General features: G+C 43.0%; 1 protein-coding gene across 1 annotated transcript in view; it reads left to right on the top strand.

Annotated features, from left to right (window-relative positions):
* The window catches only part of PIBF1 (progesterone immunomodulatory binding factor 1), a 182,403-nt gene extending 168,168 nt beyond the window's left edge, over positions 1-14,235 (top strand). The window contains exons 17-18 of the mRNA XM_019529805.1: positions 9,944-10,123; positions 13,929-14,235. Coding sequence (XP_019385350.1) covers positions 9,944-10,123; positions 13,929-13,985 — 237 coding nt within the window. The 3' untranslated portion in view covers positions 13,986-14,235. The remainder of the gene's footprint in view (positions 1-9,943; positions 10,124-13,928) is intronic.
* The last annotated feature ends 6,384 nt before the right edge of the window (positions 14,236-20,619 follow it).

Below are 20,619 nucleotides of genomic sequence, written 5' to 3'. Positions count from 1 at the left end.
TCAAGCACCTACATTGAACACCTTCAAGAGTAAATTGGATGCTTATCTTGCTGGGATCCTATGACCCCAGCTGACTTCCTGCCTTTTGGGCAGGGGGCTGGACTCGATGATCTCCCAGGGTCCCTTCCAGCCCTAATGTCTATAAAATCATATCAATCGCATTAAATTCAATAAGGAAAAGTGTAAAATCCTGTGCTTGTGACAGAATAACTGCATGCATAAATATAGACTGGCCAGGCTCCAGTACTGCAGAAAAGAACCTAGGGGTTACAGTGGATCTTAGGCTGAATATGAGCCAACAGTGTGCCAACGGCATACTTGTATGAACAGGAATGTTACTTGCACATAGAGAGACCAGTAGTTAGCCATGTTAGTCTGAAATCAGGCAGAAGACAGGGCAGACTGGAACCTTATACACTAACTAATTCAGAGAGGCATACATTTTCATAAGCTATATCTTACTTCATCAGATGTTATGAAGGAACCTTCAGGGAAAGGGAAGGGACCTCACTTCAAAACAGATGTGGACAGATTGGAAGTGCACAGAGTGCCCAGCAGAGTGACAAAAATTATTAGAGGCCTCGGAAATGACTTATGAAGAAAGTGTGAAAGAACTGAGATTATTTAGTCTGGAAGAAAGATGAGGAATTTGAGAACCGTCTTCAGATATGGGAAGGGCAGTTTATGAAGTGGATTTAAAGAAATTTTTCCTTGTGGCTGCAGGAGACAGGACTAGGAGCAATGGCTTTGAGATCCAACAGAGGAAATTTAGGTTGGACATTAGGAAGAACTTTCTGACCATGGGGTTGGTCAACCACTGGAATAGTCTGCCTAGAGAAGCTGGAAATTTTCAAAAGCAGGTTATATAGATGCTTCTCTGTATTGATACTACCTTGAGCAGAGAGCTGGACTAGATGACCTCATGAAGTCCCTTCTAGCCCTATTTTCCTATGATCCTATGATTGCTGTAAATGTAGGGTTACCATATTTCCGAGTCCAAAAAAAAAGGACACCTGTTAGAGGGAGGGGCAGGGCAGGGGTATGATGGTGGGGGGTGGGTTGATGCCCTGCCCCTGCCCATTCTGTTGCCGCTCACCCTCCCCAGCACTGCTCATGCTCCTCACTCCATATCCACTGACCCAAGCCCTGCCAATGCCCCTCACTCGCTCCCAAACAGCAGTACACTGCCCTCCACCCCTTGTTGGCGCCCCTCACTTCTGACCCGCAGCCTCTGCCCTGCACACCCAACCCACAGTCAGCCGTCCAATCCACCCATGCCCCTCACTCCTAATCTGCAGCCTTCTGCCAGCCCTGCTGGTGCCCTTCACTCCTGACCTGCAGCCCCTGCCGCCCTCCCAGCCCTGCCAGTTCCCCTCACTCCCAACCTGCAGCCCTCTGCCTCCCAGCCCTGTTGGTGCCCCTCACTCATGACCTGCAGCCCCCTACCCCCCAGTGCTGCTGGTGTCCTGCACTCTGGACCTGCAGCCTCTGCCCCCCAGTTCTGCTAATGCCCCTCACTCTTGACCCACAGACCCCTACCCTCTCAGCCCTGCTGCCCAAGCAACTCCCACATTGCGCATGCACGCTCTCTCTCTCTCTCTGTCTCTCACTCACCTGGCAATTACCTGGCTTGCCAGAGCCCGTGCAGGGAGCACGTGACCCCCAGCAGCCAATCACCTTGCCTGCTGCTCCCAGCTCTAAACAGCCAGCCGGGGAGAGCAGAAAATGCAGACATTTGCTCTTATTTTTAAAAATTGATTCGGGAAAACCCGGATGGATGGTAACCCTAGTAAACGACACACCTAATTTAAAAAAAGACTGCATCTATATTTATTAATTTACACGCAAAACTACTTTTGCTGTTTTTTAATTAAGCTGCTACAGACCATTGCCAACAAAATGCAAAGATAAACACAAATAAAGCATTCAGACCCTATTACCAATGCATTCCTCCGTCTGTTTTCTTAGCTGCAGCTACCTCCCTTCCACCAATATCCCCCTATTTACCTCCATACTCATTCTGAACCAACAGTAGACACCCTTACACTCTGACTTATTAGTGGTTATATGTACAAGAATTTTAGCCTTATTGGTTTGATTATGGTGTTCATAAATTGCATAGTATATTTCCCATACTGAGTTTTGTATTGGTTTAAGTAAAGTAGGGTATCAGATTGCTTTGAGCTATGGGGCCTTTTTAGTCTATGAAAATGTATATGAATCAGTGATCTATGATGAAGCTGAAAAGAGAAATTTCTGAGTGGTAGAAAAGGGAGGGTCAGATTACTTTAATAGTTCACTTCTTTACATTTTGGTATTTGTGTTGGTGTGGGGTGCAGTTTAGCAACCTTAGCTGAAAGTTGACCAAGTGTTCTAGCAAGGAAATATTTCAGGTTTGCCATTAAGTGCATATCAGCACTGTTTAGTCCTCCACATGGCTAGCTATCAATAGTAGGGGTGCACCGATAGAGATTTTGGGGCAAATACAGATATCCAATTTTTAAGGAGGCATATCAGCTGATACTGATCCGATTTCCAATGTAGCTTGGAGAGCTGCCTCCAGATGGTAAATCTGTTGTGGAAGGGGAAGCGAGGGCAGATCAACCCCCCCCCATGGTGAGGGAGGGGGCAGGTGATGCCCACCTGGGGCAGGGTGGACCATGGGATGAAGGCGTGGTTCAGGAGTGGGAGGAGCTTCTGCCACTGCTTGCACCCTGGGAGGTTGGGGAGGAGGCATGTGCCCCCCCAGATTTGCGTGGAGCGAGCAGGTGGGCTGCAGCTGTGGGCTGGAGCTGGGCTCCTCTTGCCAGGGGCTGGGCTCAGAGTGGGGGCTATGGAGGGGGCTGCAGCAACCCTGGTTTTCACCACAGCTCCCTCCCAGTGCCACTGCTGCCGCAGGCCCAGTGCAGCCTCAGCTCTTCCCAGCTCAACTCCCGCCTCCCCTCACACACCGAGAAGAGCTGGGGCTGCGCTGGGTGTGCAGTGGCAGCAGCACTGGGTTGGAACTGCCCCCTCAATGAGCCGTGCCTCCATCCTGCACCCCGTGTGGGGGGAGGTGGGGGTTGAGCTAGAAAGAGCTGGGGCTGCACCAGGCAGGCAGGCACCAGCAGTGCTGGGAGGGAGCGACAGCAAAATTTGGGGTGGCTGCGCCCCCTCCATAGCCCTCGTTCCAAGCCCAACCCCTAGTGAGAAGAGTCCGGCTCCAGCCCACAGCTGCAGCCTGCCTGTTCACCCGGTGCAGATCCGGGGGCACATGCCACCCCACACCTGCCCTCCCAGGATGTGTGCAGTAGCGAGAGTCCCCCCCTGCCACAACAAGCCATGTCTCCATTCTGCACCCCACCCCAGTTGGGAAGTGCCTGCCGCTGCCTGTTTCCTCCCTGTGGGGCTGGGGGGTTGATCACCACAACAGACTTACCAGCTGGAGGCATCTGTCCACACTGCCGGACTGTGCTTGCTGCCTGAGTGCTGTGTTATGGCTGTGCACACACACACTGGCATTTATCAGCCAAATTATCAGCCCCATCGGGCTGATTTCTGATATAGCCAATTTTCTTTACGTCAGTACTAATCCGATATTGAACCAATGTATCAGTGCACCTCTAATCAACAGTGATGTGCCCCTGCAAAATTGAACTCCTCTCCCATTTCTGACCTCAACCAGCCTACTTACAATCCATAACACAATCCATCTGTATCTCCCTTTTCTTCCTTACCCCTTTGTTTTCCTGTGATAATCGACACCACAACTTCTTCACTTTTAGCTCTTCACAAGACTTCCACATCTCTTTCAACCTCATACAGTCCTAACGCAGCTCTGATTCCCTATATTCTCTCCATCATAAATATGTGGCTTACCTATGTGTTTTCCTGTGGTGCTGCATAATACATTTCAGTGAAGAAGTTGGCAGGAATGTATGGCAAGCCAGAGGCTGAAAACAGATGGGATGGCATGGTGTGGGTAATCATGCATGGTGAAGGACTCGCGTGAGGAGAAGATTTTGTTTAAGTGGTTCTGGCTTGTGGAACTAGAGCTGTGCAAGTAGCATGGCATAGGGAGAAACATTATTATTCATAGTGCTCTCCCTCCCCCCATGGAATTACTGGCTTTTTTTATCCATTACACCAAGGCAGCAGTGTCAGGAATAGCCCTTCAGTCTGATGTCCCAATATAGCAGGGGTCAGCAACGATTTTGCGTAAAGTGCCAAAAACACCTGCAGCCTCAACTTTGTAAGATGTTGGCGTGCCAGGGGTGGATGGTGGGGGAGCTGTGAGGAGCCCAATCCTTGTTGTGGCAGCGTAGCCCCGGCCTCTTCCCCACCATCTGCCATGAGGCACACTTGTCAAACAAAGTGTGACATTTGCATGCCATGCTCTGGCACCCGAGCTAGGGTTTGCCTACCCCTGCAATATAGTGATGCTCATTTCACACCTTTTGTTTTTTTTTACTTTATATGAGTGCCAGTGCTAGAGGAGCTAAACATCTCCACGGAGGAACTGGTACTTATAGGGTTCTTCACAACACTAGTGTATCAGTCAACACAGTAGCTGTGAGGAAGCAATTTAAATGCTGACACCCATGATGGAAAAGGAAATGAGCCCCTCACCCCAGGATCTCCTGTAAAAACTTTACACCCCGGTTCAGGTTACGCACAATCCAAAACGTATCTGTTACCAACCAACACACAAGTCTTTTCCTTTCCAGTCCTATGCACATTTGTATTAGTCCCCCTTCCTTTCTCTTCAAGGCCCTGTTTACCCTGTCCTGTCCCACAAATCCTTGCTCTTTTGAGCCACAGAGCTCCGTCTCTATCCCCCCAATGCTTTTGCAGACATCCTAGGATCTCTGTAATGAGCAGAGCTGGTGAGTCATGGAAGCAGATTAACAACATCAGATAACAAAAATCAGTGATGGATCTGAGCACCACATTTAGTTTGTTTTTACAGAGGGCCTTGTTGCACATTAATTTTAGGCAACTCCTGGAGCTCTTAACCCCTGGATTGTCCACACATTAACACCTGAAACTAGTTTTAAGCAGACTATAGGTGGCTTCATGTTACACCACTCCAGGACAGGTTTCTATCTGATCCATGTTACACAGCTCCTGTTCCAGTAGTGTGTGACCATTCCCCACAGATGAACCACCCAAGTCACAGTTCCAGCATCCCAGGATGGCGAGTCTCCTCCCCACCCCTCTGTTCTTTGTGGACAACATTTCCACTCCCCGAAATCTACTGCCCAGAGAGCAGTTCTGGCACCAAGCCAAATCCCCCACTTGCCTGTCATGGTGTGACGTTCCCACTCCCAGGGGTGTAACTCTATGCAAACTGCCTGCAGAGCACATGCCACCTAGCTAGTTTGCAGGGCATGGACGGGTCTAGGGGGAATGGGAGAAGGAACAAGGTGTAGGGGGCTGGCTTGGGTCCCCATGAGCTGAGGCTTCCTTCCTGGGGCAAAGGCAGTAGCTCCCCCAAAAGTACCTTCCCTCTCCGCTCCTGCTTCCCCCCACCACATCCCAATACCAAATCCCAATTTATTAAAACATGAGACCTTTTTTAATTTACTTCTGTTTATTTTGTTATAAATTCTTTTTTTGACTTATTTTTTGTCCTTCAGTAACTGACTTTCTTCCCCCACCCCACATTTCCTTTCCACCCTTCCTCCACCCCACATTTTCTTTCCACCTCCCATTTTGTTACCCACCACCATCCCATTAAGTTAACTCTCTGCCTCCCAACTTCGTATTCCTGTCCCCTTGTCCTGACCCTGCCACCACCACCCCCTGCAACCCATTTCTAACCCCCACTACCTAGAGCAGGGATAGAAGCCTGTTCTGGGTCACCAGCCCTGTAGTGGCAACTCACAGCTGTAGCTCCTAGTGAGGCCCCTGCTTGCCAGCCTTCCAGTGACTTGCCACTGGAAGGCTGGCAAGCAGGGGCCGTCAAAGAAGGTTTTTAGCCTTAAGTGTGACTCCTCCAAACTCAAGCTAGCACTAACACTGATCAACTTTTGAGCAGCTCAAAGTGTGACATGTAACAAGAACCAGAGTCTGCATCGGTCAATCTAAATTAAAAAGGACTAATTCTTTGGGTGTGGACAGACATAACACTTAAAGTGTATTTAGAATGCTCAGTATACCCCAAGAGATGTACAAGCCACTTTCAACCGATTTAAACTTCCTGGGGCATTTCAAAATCACACCAAGAAAATCAAATACTATTCTGAGCCAGCTCTCCTTGAACCAGTTCTATGTTATGCGCAGACATAGTGCCTAGTGCCTCGTCAGTCCTCCAGGTATCACAAACTGCACCACTCCTCACCCCTTCGAACCCATGCAGGGCAATGGGGCTGCTCTGGGTTGCAACCAGGACTGTACTGCCCACAGTTTAATTGTCTACGGAGACCACAGTCAGCAGGGGTGGGGAAGCAGAAAGCTCCTGTGGCAGTTTCACTTTCCTGCAAGGGGTCCTTATTTGGAGTGGGAGGGTAGCCCAGTTCTGAGGGGAGTAGGGAGTATCTTCATAGCCTCCTGCTTGTCACCACAGGTGGGTGGGTGGTTGTGCCTGTCATGATAAACACCTGTTAATTGCTGGGTAGTTATTGGGGGAAACAGCCATTACACTATGGGCACTTAATAGAACAGAATGGCTATCAATTCCTTGCTCAATATGAACTGAATTAGCCCATTAACTATTAATTGTTCATACCCCTGTCTTTCTCTTCAAGGCCCTGCTCATCCTCTCCCATGTCCCGCATAACGCTGCTCTTTTTTTTGAGCCACAAATCTCTCTCTAGCCCTCTGATGCTTTTCCAGGCATCCTAGGATCTCTGCAATGAGCAGAGCTTGTGGCCAGCCCTGCCTAGCAGGTTAGACATATCTCTATGCAGCTGCTGAAAAACAAGGTACTTGAATGGTTGGAAAAGCTGGGGAATTCTTGGTGGTCCCCCAGAGAGCACCCAGCCCCTAAGAACCACAAGCAGGGGTACACACAGCCCCCCAGGATCAGGCAAACCCTCCATTCCCAACACCCTGCAAGTCATCCTTCTCTTCTAAAGGAATCCCTGGGCAACTCCGGGCACTGCCTCCTGGAAGGCATGTTGGCCTAAGTACACTACCAACCATTAGTGGCATTTTGGCAGCAGTTCAGTCCCTTCAAATTGTGAGTTGTGCTGAGAACCCCTAGCACTGTATGTTTGGATATTTCTGTCTAGGGGCAATTGTGAAATGGTTCCCAATCAGATCAGTGGTTCAAATGTTATGTCTGTCCACACCCTTTAAGTTTAAAATTCAAAGATTTCCTTAAGACCAAGATAGGTTGTATGGTTTTGGATTTCAGAATTATTTATTTGAAGTACATGAATACAAGGAAAGATAGGTGATCCTGCCACATTTGCAAAACAGACGTTTTCTCAGAAAAGGTAAATCTTCTGAAAAGTTAATAAGCCAAAATCAGACACCTATGGAAACAAAAATAATCTCCAGTGAAATTAACAGAGTTAGCAGGGTCAGACCAATCACCAGAATTGGGGGTCAGGAAGGAATTTTACCCCATGATCAGACTGGTATGGACCTGTCACGGCTTTTGCCTTCCTCTATAGCAGGGGTCATGGTCCTCTGCCCGGGACCTTGAGTGTATATTGACAACATTTTATAGAAGCAGGATATTAGCTGCAGTGGTTCCCCTTCTTTACCTGTGAGATGTTAGGTGTTAGGTCTATGTTGTGTCAGGGTTAAGGGTAGTTATGTAGAGTTTAGATTATGGTGGTATGGGATATAAGTGAGAGAGGGATGATTCTGCCTTAGGCAGGGGTTAGGCTCTGAGGTCCTTTCCAGCCCTACTTCTCTATGACTCTATGACCATCAAATAACAGAGGTACATTTAGGAGAAGAATCTTGCTCACTGGAGGACTTTTCTGGCTAAATTTCATCATTAAGGTTTCAAACAGAGGGATTATATAGTCCAACTTTGTGGGTAGATGTTAGTGTTATCTTAGCTATGCTCCCATAATAAATTCAGAAGCTATTCTAAGTTAATATGTAAATTGTAGGACTAATTCTCAAATCCGGTCTAGTTTCTTCACATTATTTGTGTTGTGCAAAGCAGTCACATCACAGTTCTAGCCACATTTGTCCATCTAAGTATTCCACTACCAAGGTGGATGCTCAGAGCTGTGTAAAGCTCCAGAGCTAACATCCCAATTTAGGAAACCACACAAACTTCTGCCCTGCCAGTTTTGCCTCCCAGTAAGGTTTCCAAAGCAAAACTTTAAACTTCTTACTCTTACAAGTGTTTATTGGACTTGAACTAGTTTGGGTCTGAAACTAAACTCTTCATCAAATCTGAGTGAAAAGTCTTAGATTTTGCCGTGTTTTTAGGCACAACTTCAAACGTTATAACATTTTTACCCACATAATCCAATTCAGGATTTAGTTATATGAATACCACTTGCTAATGTCAAAACATTGCTTACGTGTGAGTTAAATCTCCAGTGCTGGAGCATGTATTTGTAATATACTTGCCTGAGTTATTTTCATCGAGAAATTCTGTCTATGTATCACTTTGGCAACATCTTTGCAGAGTTTACAACTTTCAACAACATGCTGGCATCCACTATGCAGTCCTTTTAAACAGCTGCTCTGCAGTTGAGCTGTTTTAACATGCCACCACACATGGCTGAATTATGCAAATAGTTAATATTAAATGACCTAGACACAAGAACAGTTTGTACACTGCATGAAGTTGTTTGGTCTGTATAGTAGTGGGATTTCATTCATATAACTGAGTTAGTAAGTGCCAGTTTATTAATTAAATAGAAGAGTGCTGTATTAAGAAGTAATCATTTATAACCTATAATAACCGTGTTGCTTGTTTTTGGCACTCAGCTGTAAACATAAATTACATTGTTTTGGCTAAGCGATTAGATGCATGTAAGAATTAAAAATGCTGCTATTGAAATTATTGAAAACAATAATTACAAAAATAAAACCTTATGAGTTAAAAAATATGTAAGATTGTTTTGAGCTGTCTTCTGAATGATAGTTGCGCTGACTTGGCAGTTCTGGTCAGCCATAATAATTCATAAATAGTAACAAGATGGAGTGCAAAACAGCTGCTGAAGGACCATTTTAGAAGAAAAAAGTTATGAAACTTATTTTTTTATAATTGCATCCATTAAAGATAAAGAAATAGTAACAGGAAATAGGAGGTGCAAGGAGACAACCAAAGAGAATAACAGATTAGAGTTTACTGTATGTCTTAAAAAATCTGTTTCTTCAGTTAAGTAAGAATGGTGTTTTTAATTTTTACAGTTTGTTTACTTAGCAATGTATTAAAATATCTAGGTCAATATGCATCCTTCTTACTGCTATATTCCCTTCTCTTCTACATTTCACTGTTTCTCTTTTCAGTTGTTACTTTTTCATTCCACAGATCATGATTCTGTTCCTGCCTTTTGCTTTAGTCTGTTCTAAGCCGCCTTTATCAATTGATTGTTTTGTCTAAAAACTTATGTTTGTTTGGTGGGGGTTTTTTATGTCTGCATTTAGAAGACATGCACTCTAACCCTCTGAGCACAACTTGTCTTAGCCCCTCAAATTGGATTCTGTAAGTTTCTTTGCTTTACAAAAAGTATCTCTAAAAGAATTGTTTTAAATTAAATGGCAGCTTAAATGAAAAAAGAGATAGTGAGATCCTTAATGCACTGTAAATACTTTCTCTTGTGCCACTTAGACATTATGATATTCTATTTCTATAAATCTTCCATGCCTTTTTACCTTATTGCTCTTTTTAGTAGTTCCTAATTAGTAAACTGTTTAACTGATTATAGAGTTAGTGATCCATCAATTTTGGTTTGGTAAACAGAAATGCATTAATAGGTAATCATTTTAGTAGGTTACTGTGGTCTTATTGAATAACTTAGCATTTTTTATGTTTTTACAGGAATTAGCAGTAATGAAGCAAGTTCTTATTAGTCTGCATGGTAAACACTATGGGGAGAATTTCCCTCAGTTCCATAGCAATGTAAAAAGTTCAGCTGCAAACCACAAATCAAACTCTCCTGTAAAGTTGCCATCAGAACATGGGGAAGAAAATGTATTTATGCCCAAACCAACATTATTTGTAAGTACAATAAATTAAATAAGTGATCTAGGCCTTCTGTTCACAGTGTTATTCTTTTTATTTAAAAAAAACCCTCCCTGCTTTTATATGTATGAATGTGTATGTTTGTCTTTCTGAAGAAATAATCTGACAAGATTCTCATTCCGCTCCCTCTGTTGATCCCACATTGCCACACCAGAAACTTGAACCCTTCTAGGTCTAAAGCTGCTTAGTAATTAAGAGTTTCAAAAAAAATATTATCATTACTATTATTATATTGGTGGCAGTGGTGTTACTGTTTTTGTTGTTTAGACTTAGATTCTGTCCTATCCAGAAAATCTGAAAGCAGTTTATTGCAATGGTGCTCAACATTTGAGAGCAGGGGACTAGGTACTTGCTGCCCAGCTGCACCATGGGTCACCACTCTCCTCCAGGTGAGGAGGGCAGGCGAGAGGTGGCCTGTTCCAGGCAGCTTAGCTGGGCTGGGTTCTTGGCAACTACTGCCATGGTTATGGAGGTGGGGTCAAGGGAACTGGCTCCTAGCTATTTTGCAGAGTCTCCCATTACCTGCAACCTCTGGATTCAGGCTTATCAGAGCCCAAGGGCACTGGTTAGAGCCTACAGCACCCCCAGTCTCCGCCCTGTGACACAGATAGCAGAGCCATTAATGACAGGGTCCCCCAGCATAGAGATGCCCCAAGTAGTGTTGGCAGCAGCTCCCAGGTCACCTCCACAAGGGGATGGAACAGCAGCAGCCCAGGAGACCCAGCCCCCATGTGCCAAGCAGAGATGGAGCTGGTGTAGAAACCAGGATCACTTAGTGACCCTGGACCTAGAGGGGAAGAAATGGGCCAGGCACACACCCCAGATCAGTGCTGAGCACCCTCCAGCCCCAGCATCCTTAACTGGGCACCTCAGGAGGCCTCTGGCAGTCTCTAGTGCTCTTTCCATGTTCTGCACAGCACTTCCCCCTCCATCCCTGCAGCCCAGTCCTGAGCTCCTGCTTCAGAGCAGCATGATCCCTCATGCTGGCTGGATCCAGTCACTTCATTGATCAGATCTGGTCCACAGGTTGTTAGTTGAGCACCACTGGCTCCGTAGTAACAGACAACTAGTCCACAAGATAAGGAACAGCAGACTCCCCAGTCAACACCCAAAAACTAAAACTCCCCCACCTCCGCAGTTCCAGCTTCCCTGCCTATTACCAAAAAGAGCAAATCGTCTGGCCCATCCCAGCTAAGCTTCCCGACCCACATTCTGCATATGGAAACCTCTTCCTACTCTTCCCATGCCACCTGCCCACCCATTCCCACTGCCTCACATCCAAAATAGATGCCTGCCTCCTCCCTCACCAGCTCACACCCCTCTCTCCTACCAAGTGTCTATGGCTTTCCCCCCAAACCCACAAATTTTCCACCTCTTGCCAACAAACACAAAATTGAAGTAAAATAATAACAATCAAAAATCAACAATCAAAATAGTAACAGGATAACAATCAAAAGACCCTCCATCTCTCTGCTAAACTTCGTCCTTGAACATCACCCTAAGATGACGCCTGCCCAGGGAGGCCTGCAGCTCTGTAGGGCCTGCAGGCTGGCTGGGTTCTTTTCCCTTAGTTTGGGTGGCTAAGATATAGATTAGCAGTTTAGTATTGAATATAAAACCTTAAAATATTTTTTCCATATAAAACCATTTTAAAAAATTCTGTTTGGGAGGTGTTGCCATCTCCTCTTGCAAGAAGTCACTATCACTAACATGAGGAACTCCCTGTAAACATCTCTAAAACGTCCTCCAATCTTTCCTTTGCCTTGATGCTTTCAAGAATTTGACAGCCATTAGGCAACTGAAGTGCTAAGATGCTTGCCTATCGTACTGATCTATATTATCTCATCTTTCCATGTACTCTCCTTGCTTTACCATATGTGTTCTCTTATCCTATACTAAGATTGTAAACTCGCAGAAGCAGGGGCTGTTGTTTTGATCTGAGGCTGTTCTGTGCCTGGAACTGCTAGGCACTGGTAATGTAAATGACACAATAATAGTTTAATGTGTGGATGTACCAAGGGTACACCTCAAAGAATTGATCTTGAGAGGTGATAATGGACCATTTTAACATGAAATGGACTGGTGAGCATGGAGGATTTCTTTCAAGGGCAATAGACATTGAGTCACAATACTCACTTTTTCAACTCAGTGCAAGCTTCAGCTTCAAAGACAGACTTAGACAGTTTCTCAGTTATAAGTGAGGTCCCTTCCAGCTCTGCTTTCCTAGATTCTGTGATCTTTAGGAACAGTTGTATCTTTAGAGTGATACTTCCAGATAGGCTGAGGCCCATACATGTTGTATTAGACACTTAAGCAGAAAAGTGAGTAAGATCTACCTCAATTTACATCGTTTTATAGCTTCTAAAAGATTTACGATCCTGCTCAATGAGGTAAAAATGAAATAGCTCGGGGAAGGGAACGGAAGAGAAATATTATCAGGACATAATGAATGCATTTTCTGTAGTGCCTTTTCATTCAAATTGATTAATATATTTTACATGAAACCTCACAACAGCGCTTGGAGATAGTCATTCCCCCCATTTTCAGCTAGATAAACAGAGGCACCAAAGATAAGTGATTTGCATACTTTTCTTTCAGAGAGCTGGGAACAGCATACAGAAGTCTTAACTCCCAGTTCACTGCCTTAAATTATTCTCCCATTTTCTGAGAAATATTGGACAGGTTAAAAGACTTTTTTCCTTGGTTAAAAGGTGGGGGTGGAATTTCATAAATTAAGCTGTAGCAGCGGTAAATGTGTTTTCCTACCAGTCTTAATATTTATTTTCTAAGTATTTCATTTCTGATTAAATTTACAAGCCATATAATTAACAGCTGGAATGAAAGTACATGCTGTTTCAATATTGTCTCCCATTTCTTTGGCTGGAACTGTTACCTAATGATTTCCCTTACAGGAATTCTTTAACAAGTATTAAATCCTAAATGAATTTTGTAAGAAACCTAACACATGCCTCTATCCTGTTGAGGCCATGAGGTTGATTTAAGAGAGATTTTCTTAGCAGTAATTATATTTATCACTTATCTGTTGAAAATGTTCTGCCCTGGAGCTTGGGAGCATCAGGGACAGAGAGCAGATTCTTTTCTGCCTTTGAAGGGTCCATATCCATACCACTGTTTGTTCTCTAGATCTGTGTTGGTGGGATGAAGTCCTTGCTAGTTCAATTGAAGAGGAGATGATTCATTACTTGTACCTCTCCCACTTCCTTTGTATTAATTGTCTGTGCAAGCAATTGCTGAAGTTGCCACAGGAATATTAAGCAGTCATGAATGGGTGACAGGTAAACCCACAAAACTGAGAATGTGAGGGAAGCTAATTCACAGATATCTCCAACAATTAAATGTACTTGATGCTACTGGAATGTTGGAAAAACCTTGTTCTTCTTTAATTTTTAAAATTCTGTATTCCCATTTGCAAATCGTGGCATACTGCTTTGTACTAAGTTACCATCGTCTTTTTAAATTGAAAATGAGGTGGCATTACAATACTAATTCCTCAACTGTGGAGTTCACAGGTCTTTTTCATCTTGATAAAGATTTTTTAAACATAATTCAATAATTTGGGTCATAACATGAAACTTTCTTTTAACGACTTAGATATAGAGGCCTTTGTGCCAAATACACTAATAATACAGGTTTGAATACAGTTTAATCATTCAGATTAATTTAAATAGAACAATACATTGCTATTATGAATGGCAGGCAAAAGGAGAGTTATGTAGACTTCATGTTTTCCCTCACAAGTAAAGTATTCTTTATTTTACAGACAAATAAAGAAGCACCTGACTGGTACAGGAAACTGAAACAGAAAACAGCACCATAACTTTTTTCCACAGTTTATTAGTTTGAGATTTTTTCTTTGAAGAATGAAGCTGTGACCATAATCATGTCCTCTTTGCTGCACAAATAAATATGCATTTTCAGCTGTATTTTTATATCTGTATTGTGGTTTAAATATTGTATTTTAACATTACTATTAAATATGTCCAGTGGAAAAATTTAAGTAATCGAGTCATGTTTTTAACTATTAATACATTTAAATTCAAAATAATAAATGCTAACATGTTATGTGTGTACAATCTGGCTACTAAAAAGTTTCTTATTGAGAAAATTCAAATGAATGTATATTTCAGTTTTGCTATATTGTTTTTCTTGGAAACTGGGCTTCATACCTCATTTCTGTAATTGTTCTGGTTTCTAGAATCTTAAGAAATAGTTATGAAGTAGTAGCAGACTTCCACTTCCTAAGAATGAAATCAGTTTCAAGAGGCAAAAGTTTAGGCCTTTGTTAAACTAGTTAAAGCATTTTCTAGTAACAAAATAAACTCTGATATTACTTAGTAAAAGCAAGTAAGAAGACAGGTGAGGTTTAGTTAGTACAAAATGTCAGAAAAGCATTCCAGTGTCATCTGAGAGGAATTTTTTCATCACTGAGTTAAATTCTGTACGAAGTAAGCTTGTTTTACTCTTCACTTTTAGGCCAAAATGTGTACATGTAATAAAACTGCATATCTTGTGTGATAAATCATTTGAAGGCCAAACACTGCTGCCTTCTTTTCAGAAGGTTAAAGCCCATCCCCAAATCAGAACTTTGTTACCATGAATAAGCGGCATTTTCACTACAGATGTTTGTTTCCCAAGGTCAATAAGCCAGTTTCTTTTTATGTTATTTTACACCATTGAAATTGTTCTCTGTCATTAGCAGGGATCCTGTTTTTTTCTGATTAAAAAAAATCCCCTATTTTGGGTTAAAAAAGTAAAAGAAACCCAAAATCCAGATTTTTCTGTAATCAAAATGAAACACCACTATACCACTATGTATGTATGCTTTATGTATGTACGTATTAGTGGCGTTTCATTTTTATCATGGAAAAAATGTGGATTTTGAGTTACTATTTTTAACCCAAAAATTGGGGAACCCTGGTCATGAGGACGTATGTCATGAGGAAGTATGTCTCTAATATCTAAACTGCTGTTTAAATAATGCATATTTCTCAATGATTCATGGTGTATTGCTTTAACTGCTAAGCTGTCACCACACTGAGTAGAAGTTATCTAGAAGGATATGAGTTATTGGGAAGTTATCAATTGGATTCTACAAATTTTAAAATTTTGGTAATGTTTCTAAGTAGCTTCTTTTAAAATAATGGTATCAGTTTTACCTGTTGCCAGCTACTATAAAAGAAATGTCACTCATGTCAAAACGTAGGGTTTTGGGGCAGGGAGGGGAGGGTTTACCCTTTACAGAGCACAATCGGTTTCATTAATGTAGGAGTATATTTTCTTGAATGGATAGACATTTTAGAAAGTTACCTCAGTGATATGTGTAAATTTTGATGGTTTTACCTTGGTACTTTTATTACTAGGAAAATTAACTTGCAGTTCAGTGAAGAACTAAAAAAAGAAAACTATAGAACGAAAAGTCTGCAATATTTTGTTAGGAAACACCAAAACATTCCTGTTTCCCAGGAGCTAAGAGGCCCTAAGAATCTGGTCTCCCTGGCAGCCTGCCAGGCATGCTGACAGAACACTATACAGGTTTCTAGTGAAATATCTTTGGAAGTGAGGTATTTTTGCAAAACATTTTGATTTTGACATACTGGCATTTTCTGATGCAAAACCATTTTTTTTCAGAAAACCTGCAACCAGCTCTGTTATTCTGTCTTGAAATTTGGAACCTCAGTCAGTGCTTAAAATATACAGATGATGCACACTTCCAATTCATAGGTTTTCCTGATTCATTTGTACATTTTTTCAGTTGGAAGAGTCTGTTCTAAATTAAATACTTCTGCGTTTCTTATACCTCTTCATTAGATGTGAAAGCTCAAACTAGTTCTCTGGGAACAGAACTTCCTCACTTTTTATGTAAAAGGTAAATGTCACTAGAATACAACAATTCAAAGCTGAAATTGCCTAAAGCAAAAATTAATTACATGTTTTCCCTTCTATATGATGAAACGGTTCAATTGCATTTCCGGTACACTATTTTCACTGACAATTCTTCCTGGAAAATAATGTCAGATGAGTTCTCTCAAGATTCTCTCTCCTGAAATGTCCTCTGCAGTTCCCCGTGGTTGAAGGGTTTGTCATGTTCTGAGTCATGGGGCTCATGAAAGCAGTGAAACCTCCAGGGGGCAGTCATGCATGTGAACAATCCATAATCCAAGAAAACCTTCCCTGTATAGTACTTTTTGGCTCTTCCCTTTCAATCTAGAGAGCAAGGGAAGAAAAATCCCCATGAACCCATTTTACATTACGTGAATGTATCAAGTTACCATTCTTTTACTTTTTAAGAGTTAGAAATGTGTGGGTTTGACAGTTTTTGTGGAAGATTTAAAGGAAAGAAGGAAGGACTTTTAAAGCAGGCAATTTCTTCATAGGAGTTAAATGCTCTTTTTCAGTTTTCTACCTGTTGCCCAAAGTTTAAGAGCTTCGATGAAATCATCCACATTTTCTGTTTGAAGATATGAATATACTTTTTATAAGGTCCTCCCATCTAACTAAGGGTTATTTGCTAACTATAGTAGTCATAATTTGTTTGCATCTGGGATTTAAAGTACCTGTGGTGTATCTAGAAATGCAGTCTGAAGTTCTGGGTTCATGGGCATCAGTCCATCCAGTGGTAAACTGCAATAAAACCTTGGAGTAGATGAATAATAGTAAATGCCAGAAACTATCTATCTTTTGAGACAAGTTGCTATGTCACCAGTTTCTAAGTGACGTTCACATTTCAGTATCCTTCTTTTCACGTGATCTCCAGTACCAGTTCAAACAACAACTACTTTGCCCTATTAACCCTCTTGTAGCAGCAATACCAATTATATGTCTTTATCTGCTCCTGGTGTGTGTTCATTAGCTGCTACATCCTTGTAAGAACAATTTTGATGGTGCCAAAAGAGAGCTTGGAATCAGCCAACCTTTTCTATTTTCATTGTTTTCAGGACCTGAAATCATTTATCAATATTTTCATAATTGGAGGAAGGCTATTTCCAATAATTTGAGTGTATGGCATCCTTTTTGCCTATTCAAGGATGCCTCTCCTGCGAAGTTCTATTGAGGGTTCCATTTTTTTCCTTGTTAGAATTAATAGAATGGGTGCCATAACTTTTCCATGTTAAGGAATTTATTTCATGTATTTACTTCTAGCATAGAATTTAAATGATAGGTCTCATTCATGACCTTTGAAAATGAAACAAGTACCTCAGGAAGATCATGTTTTGCATGGTGTCTTTAGGCAATGTTATCCCCTTCTTAAATTCCCAGGATTGGTTGGGAACTCTTGACCTTTAAAATGCATATTTCCACAGCTCAATAAGGCAGTTGTAAAGAGGTGTTTCACACTGAAGCTGGTCAGCAACAAGCACAGTACAGGGTCCTAACTCTTGAAGGAACTGAGCTGGAAAAGGATGTGAATGGAAATAGAGAATTATGGAAGGGCAGGGGCACGCTTCGGAAGCTCTTGAGAATAGAAACAAAGTTCTCTCCAGATCCCCAGATACAGGGGGTTTGCAGACCTACATTATTTGCTTCCTCCTCAGTTCTCCTAAATGCTTTGCTAAAAGAATGAGAAGGAAACTCCACAAGGGTCCTTTTGAAGAGTTCTTTTCCACAGGAGGCAAAAATAGGGCCTTAAACAGCTACATTTTCTTCTTAGTGTAGCCTTTTTGCTTAAGAAGTTGGCACAAAAATGAAACTGCAGCAGCTGGATTGAAATGATTGAAAAACTGTCGACCAACTTGCTTTTTGTAAGAAGGAAAAGAGGAAGCAAAGTTTCATCCTATGCAGTTTAGAATAGCTAAAATATTAGATATAGGAAATTAGAGATTGATCATGGAAATGCCAATTTAGAGCCTTATATGCTTGCATAGATTGTATGTGTTCTTTTCAAAGATACTAAGGAAATAACTTCTGCAAAAGAGAATACTGCTTTGATTGCAGCAATAGAATCAACTTTGTTTGACCATGAATAATTGAAGTCTTTGTGTTAATGCTTCTTTTAAGGAGTAGTGGATCAGTAAATGTAACTTAATTGCAGGAAAAGTCGTTTGAATGGAATTTGTGACCACATTTCAATGAAGGTCTTTTCATTTTTCCTTTCTGTGTTAAGTAGTAGATGGATTGCTTAGATTATTCAGCATAGCAACTGAAATTACTAGTAACTTCTAATGCTGGATGTTTATCACGGTCACAGAATGAATATTGTAGTGCACCAGATTTACCTCTTTATTTTTTTTCCTTGTATTCTTCATTTGAAGGATTTGGGGGTGAAAGGCTGTGGGTGACGTTTAGCAGAATTAGTGGTTGGTTGGCTGAGGTTTTCTTTCTTTTTTAATTTATACATTTAGTTTAAAGAGGATTATTCCTTGTATAACAGCGGATCTTAGTCCTGTTACAGAGAATAGGAGGCCATGGAAAAAAAGGCCGTGGGGCTGCTTTAAGGCCTGAACATTTGAAGTCCAGAGAAGGGGACAATTACCTGCTGTAAGGAAAGATCCAGCCAGCAGAGACTGGGTGGAGAACCTTGGGTGTCAAGGGAAGCACCAGCTTAGTTTCATAGTTTCTGGGTTGGAACAGATCATCAAGTCCAACCCCCTGCCCTGGGCAGAAACAAGTGCTGGGATCATAATACCCCAGCCAGATATCTATCCAACCTCCTCTTGAAGACCCCCAAGGTAGGGGAGAACACCACCTCCCTTGGGAGCCCATTCCAGAGCCTGGCAGCCCAAACTATAAAGTAATGCTTCCTGATATCAAGCTTGAACCTGCTCTCAATCAATTTGTGGTCAGTATTCCTTGTTATCCCAGGTGGTGCCTGAGAGAACAGAGCCTTACCTATTTCCACTGTTCCCCCCGGTGAGTTTATAGACAGCCACCAGATCCCCTCTCAGTCTTCTCTTGTGGAGGCTGAATAGATTCAGGCCCTTTAGTCTATATTCATAGGGCCTGCTGCCCCCCGACCATGCAAGGCCCTCCTCTGGACCCCCTCAAGGTTAGCCACATCCCTCTTGAAGTGGGGCACCCAGAACTGGATGCAGAACTCCAACTGTGGCCTGACCAGCACCACAGAAGGGAAGTATCACCTCCCTGGACCTGCTTGTGATGCTTCTGTAGGGGACGTAGATTCACAACAAGGTGCAGTTAAGTCTTATTGACCGCTTCCTCACATTGGCGGCTCATGTCCATCCTGGAGTCAGCAATAACTCCAAGAGCTGGGTAGGGGGGGATGCCCAGCTTGCAGTAGAGAGGAGGAGCAGGGGCCCTGAGGCAGGGGACTGGCCACTGCAGTGAAGGGGAGACAGAGCCCCACGGGGTAGTAAGGGTGGAAACCTCTGGTGAGGACAGCTGCTGCCTGAGAAAAGTGATTCCCATTGGTGCAGAATGAAGGGCCAAGTGCCTGGGAAGTACTAAGGATCTCCTTCTCCTCCTCCTCCCACTGCCTGAGAAGTACTGAGGATCTCCTCCTCCTCCTCCCTGCTTTTGGAAGGCCCCAGGGAGGGGATACATGGAATTGAAGGCACTTTTATGTTCACCCTGGAGGAGCCCTGAGGGAGAGCTGGGTTATACCCACACTAAGAACTACTCGTGGGGGCTTCAGAGGGGCCCTGGGGAAGTGGGGTAGCCCAAGGAACACAGACTGTTTTGAGAGCCCAGTACAGGCCTGTGCCTTGTTCTTTTTCTTTTTTCTGCTCATGACAACAGTAACACCCCAGTGGGCTGGAGTAACTGTGAGGGGAGGCTGCAGAGCAGCATCCAGTGCACTGTAATTTTTCCTACGGTACTTTTTAGATATAGGAAATTAGAGATTGATCATGGAAATGCCAATTTAGAGCCTTACATGCTTGCATAGATTGTATGTATTCTTTTCAAAGATACTAAGGAAATAACTTCTGCAAAAGAGAATACTGCTTTGATTGCACTGTAATTTTTCCTATGGTACTTTTTTTGTTTGTTTGTGGGGAGTTGTTTGTGTGGGGTTGGACTTACCTTGATGATACCGGGCGAGAAACCTGAGAGGAGCCAAAACCCAGACAAGTCAGAGCCCGGACAAAGGAAAGAACTAAGGCAAGCTGGAGCCTGGCAGGTCTAAGCATCCACCCACTGACGTAAAGGGAGGAAGAAGAAAGAGAGAGGGAGCAAAATCCCACACAGCCCCATCACACTTGGAGCTGGAGACAAAATAGAGGAGACAAGGTACCTGTAGCCTAGGCATAAGTTCCTTAAAGGTAGCCTCCTGAGACAACATCTCAATTAACACCAAGACATGGCAAGCGAGAGAAAGAGAAAAGAGGCCAGGCTAAGACTAGGTGGCCAAGTGCTGCCCTGCTAAAATTGGTGACCACTGTCCCCAGAAGAGCACCCTATTATACCTTGTAGGAAAGGTGCTCTGGTGAGGTACCGGAGGACTGGAAGAGGGCCAATGTGGTCCCCATCTTCAAAAAAGGCAGGAAGGAGGACCC

The sequence above is a fragment of the Crocodylus porosus genome, unplaced genomic scaffold, assembly GCF_001723895.1.
Source record: "Crocodylus porosus isolate Cpor-Errol unplaced genomic scaffold, CroPor_comp1, whole genome shotgun sequence".
Taxonomy (NCBI): domain Eukaryota; kingdom Metazoa; phylum Chordata; order Crocodylia; family Crocodylidae; genus Crocodylus; species Crocodylus porosus.
The sequence above is the reverse complement of the archived record's forward strand: the minus strand, read 5'-3'. Positions and strand labels throughout refer to the sequence as shown.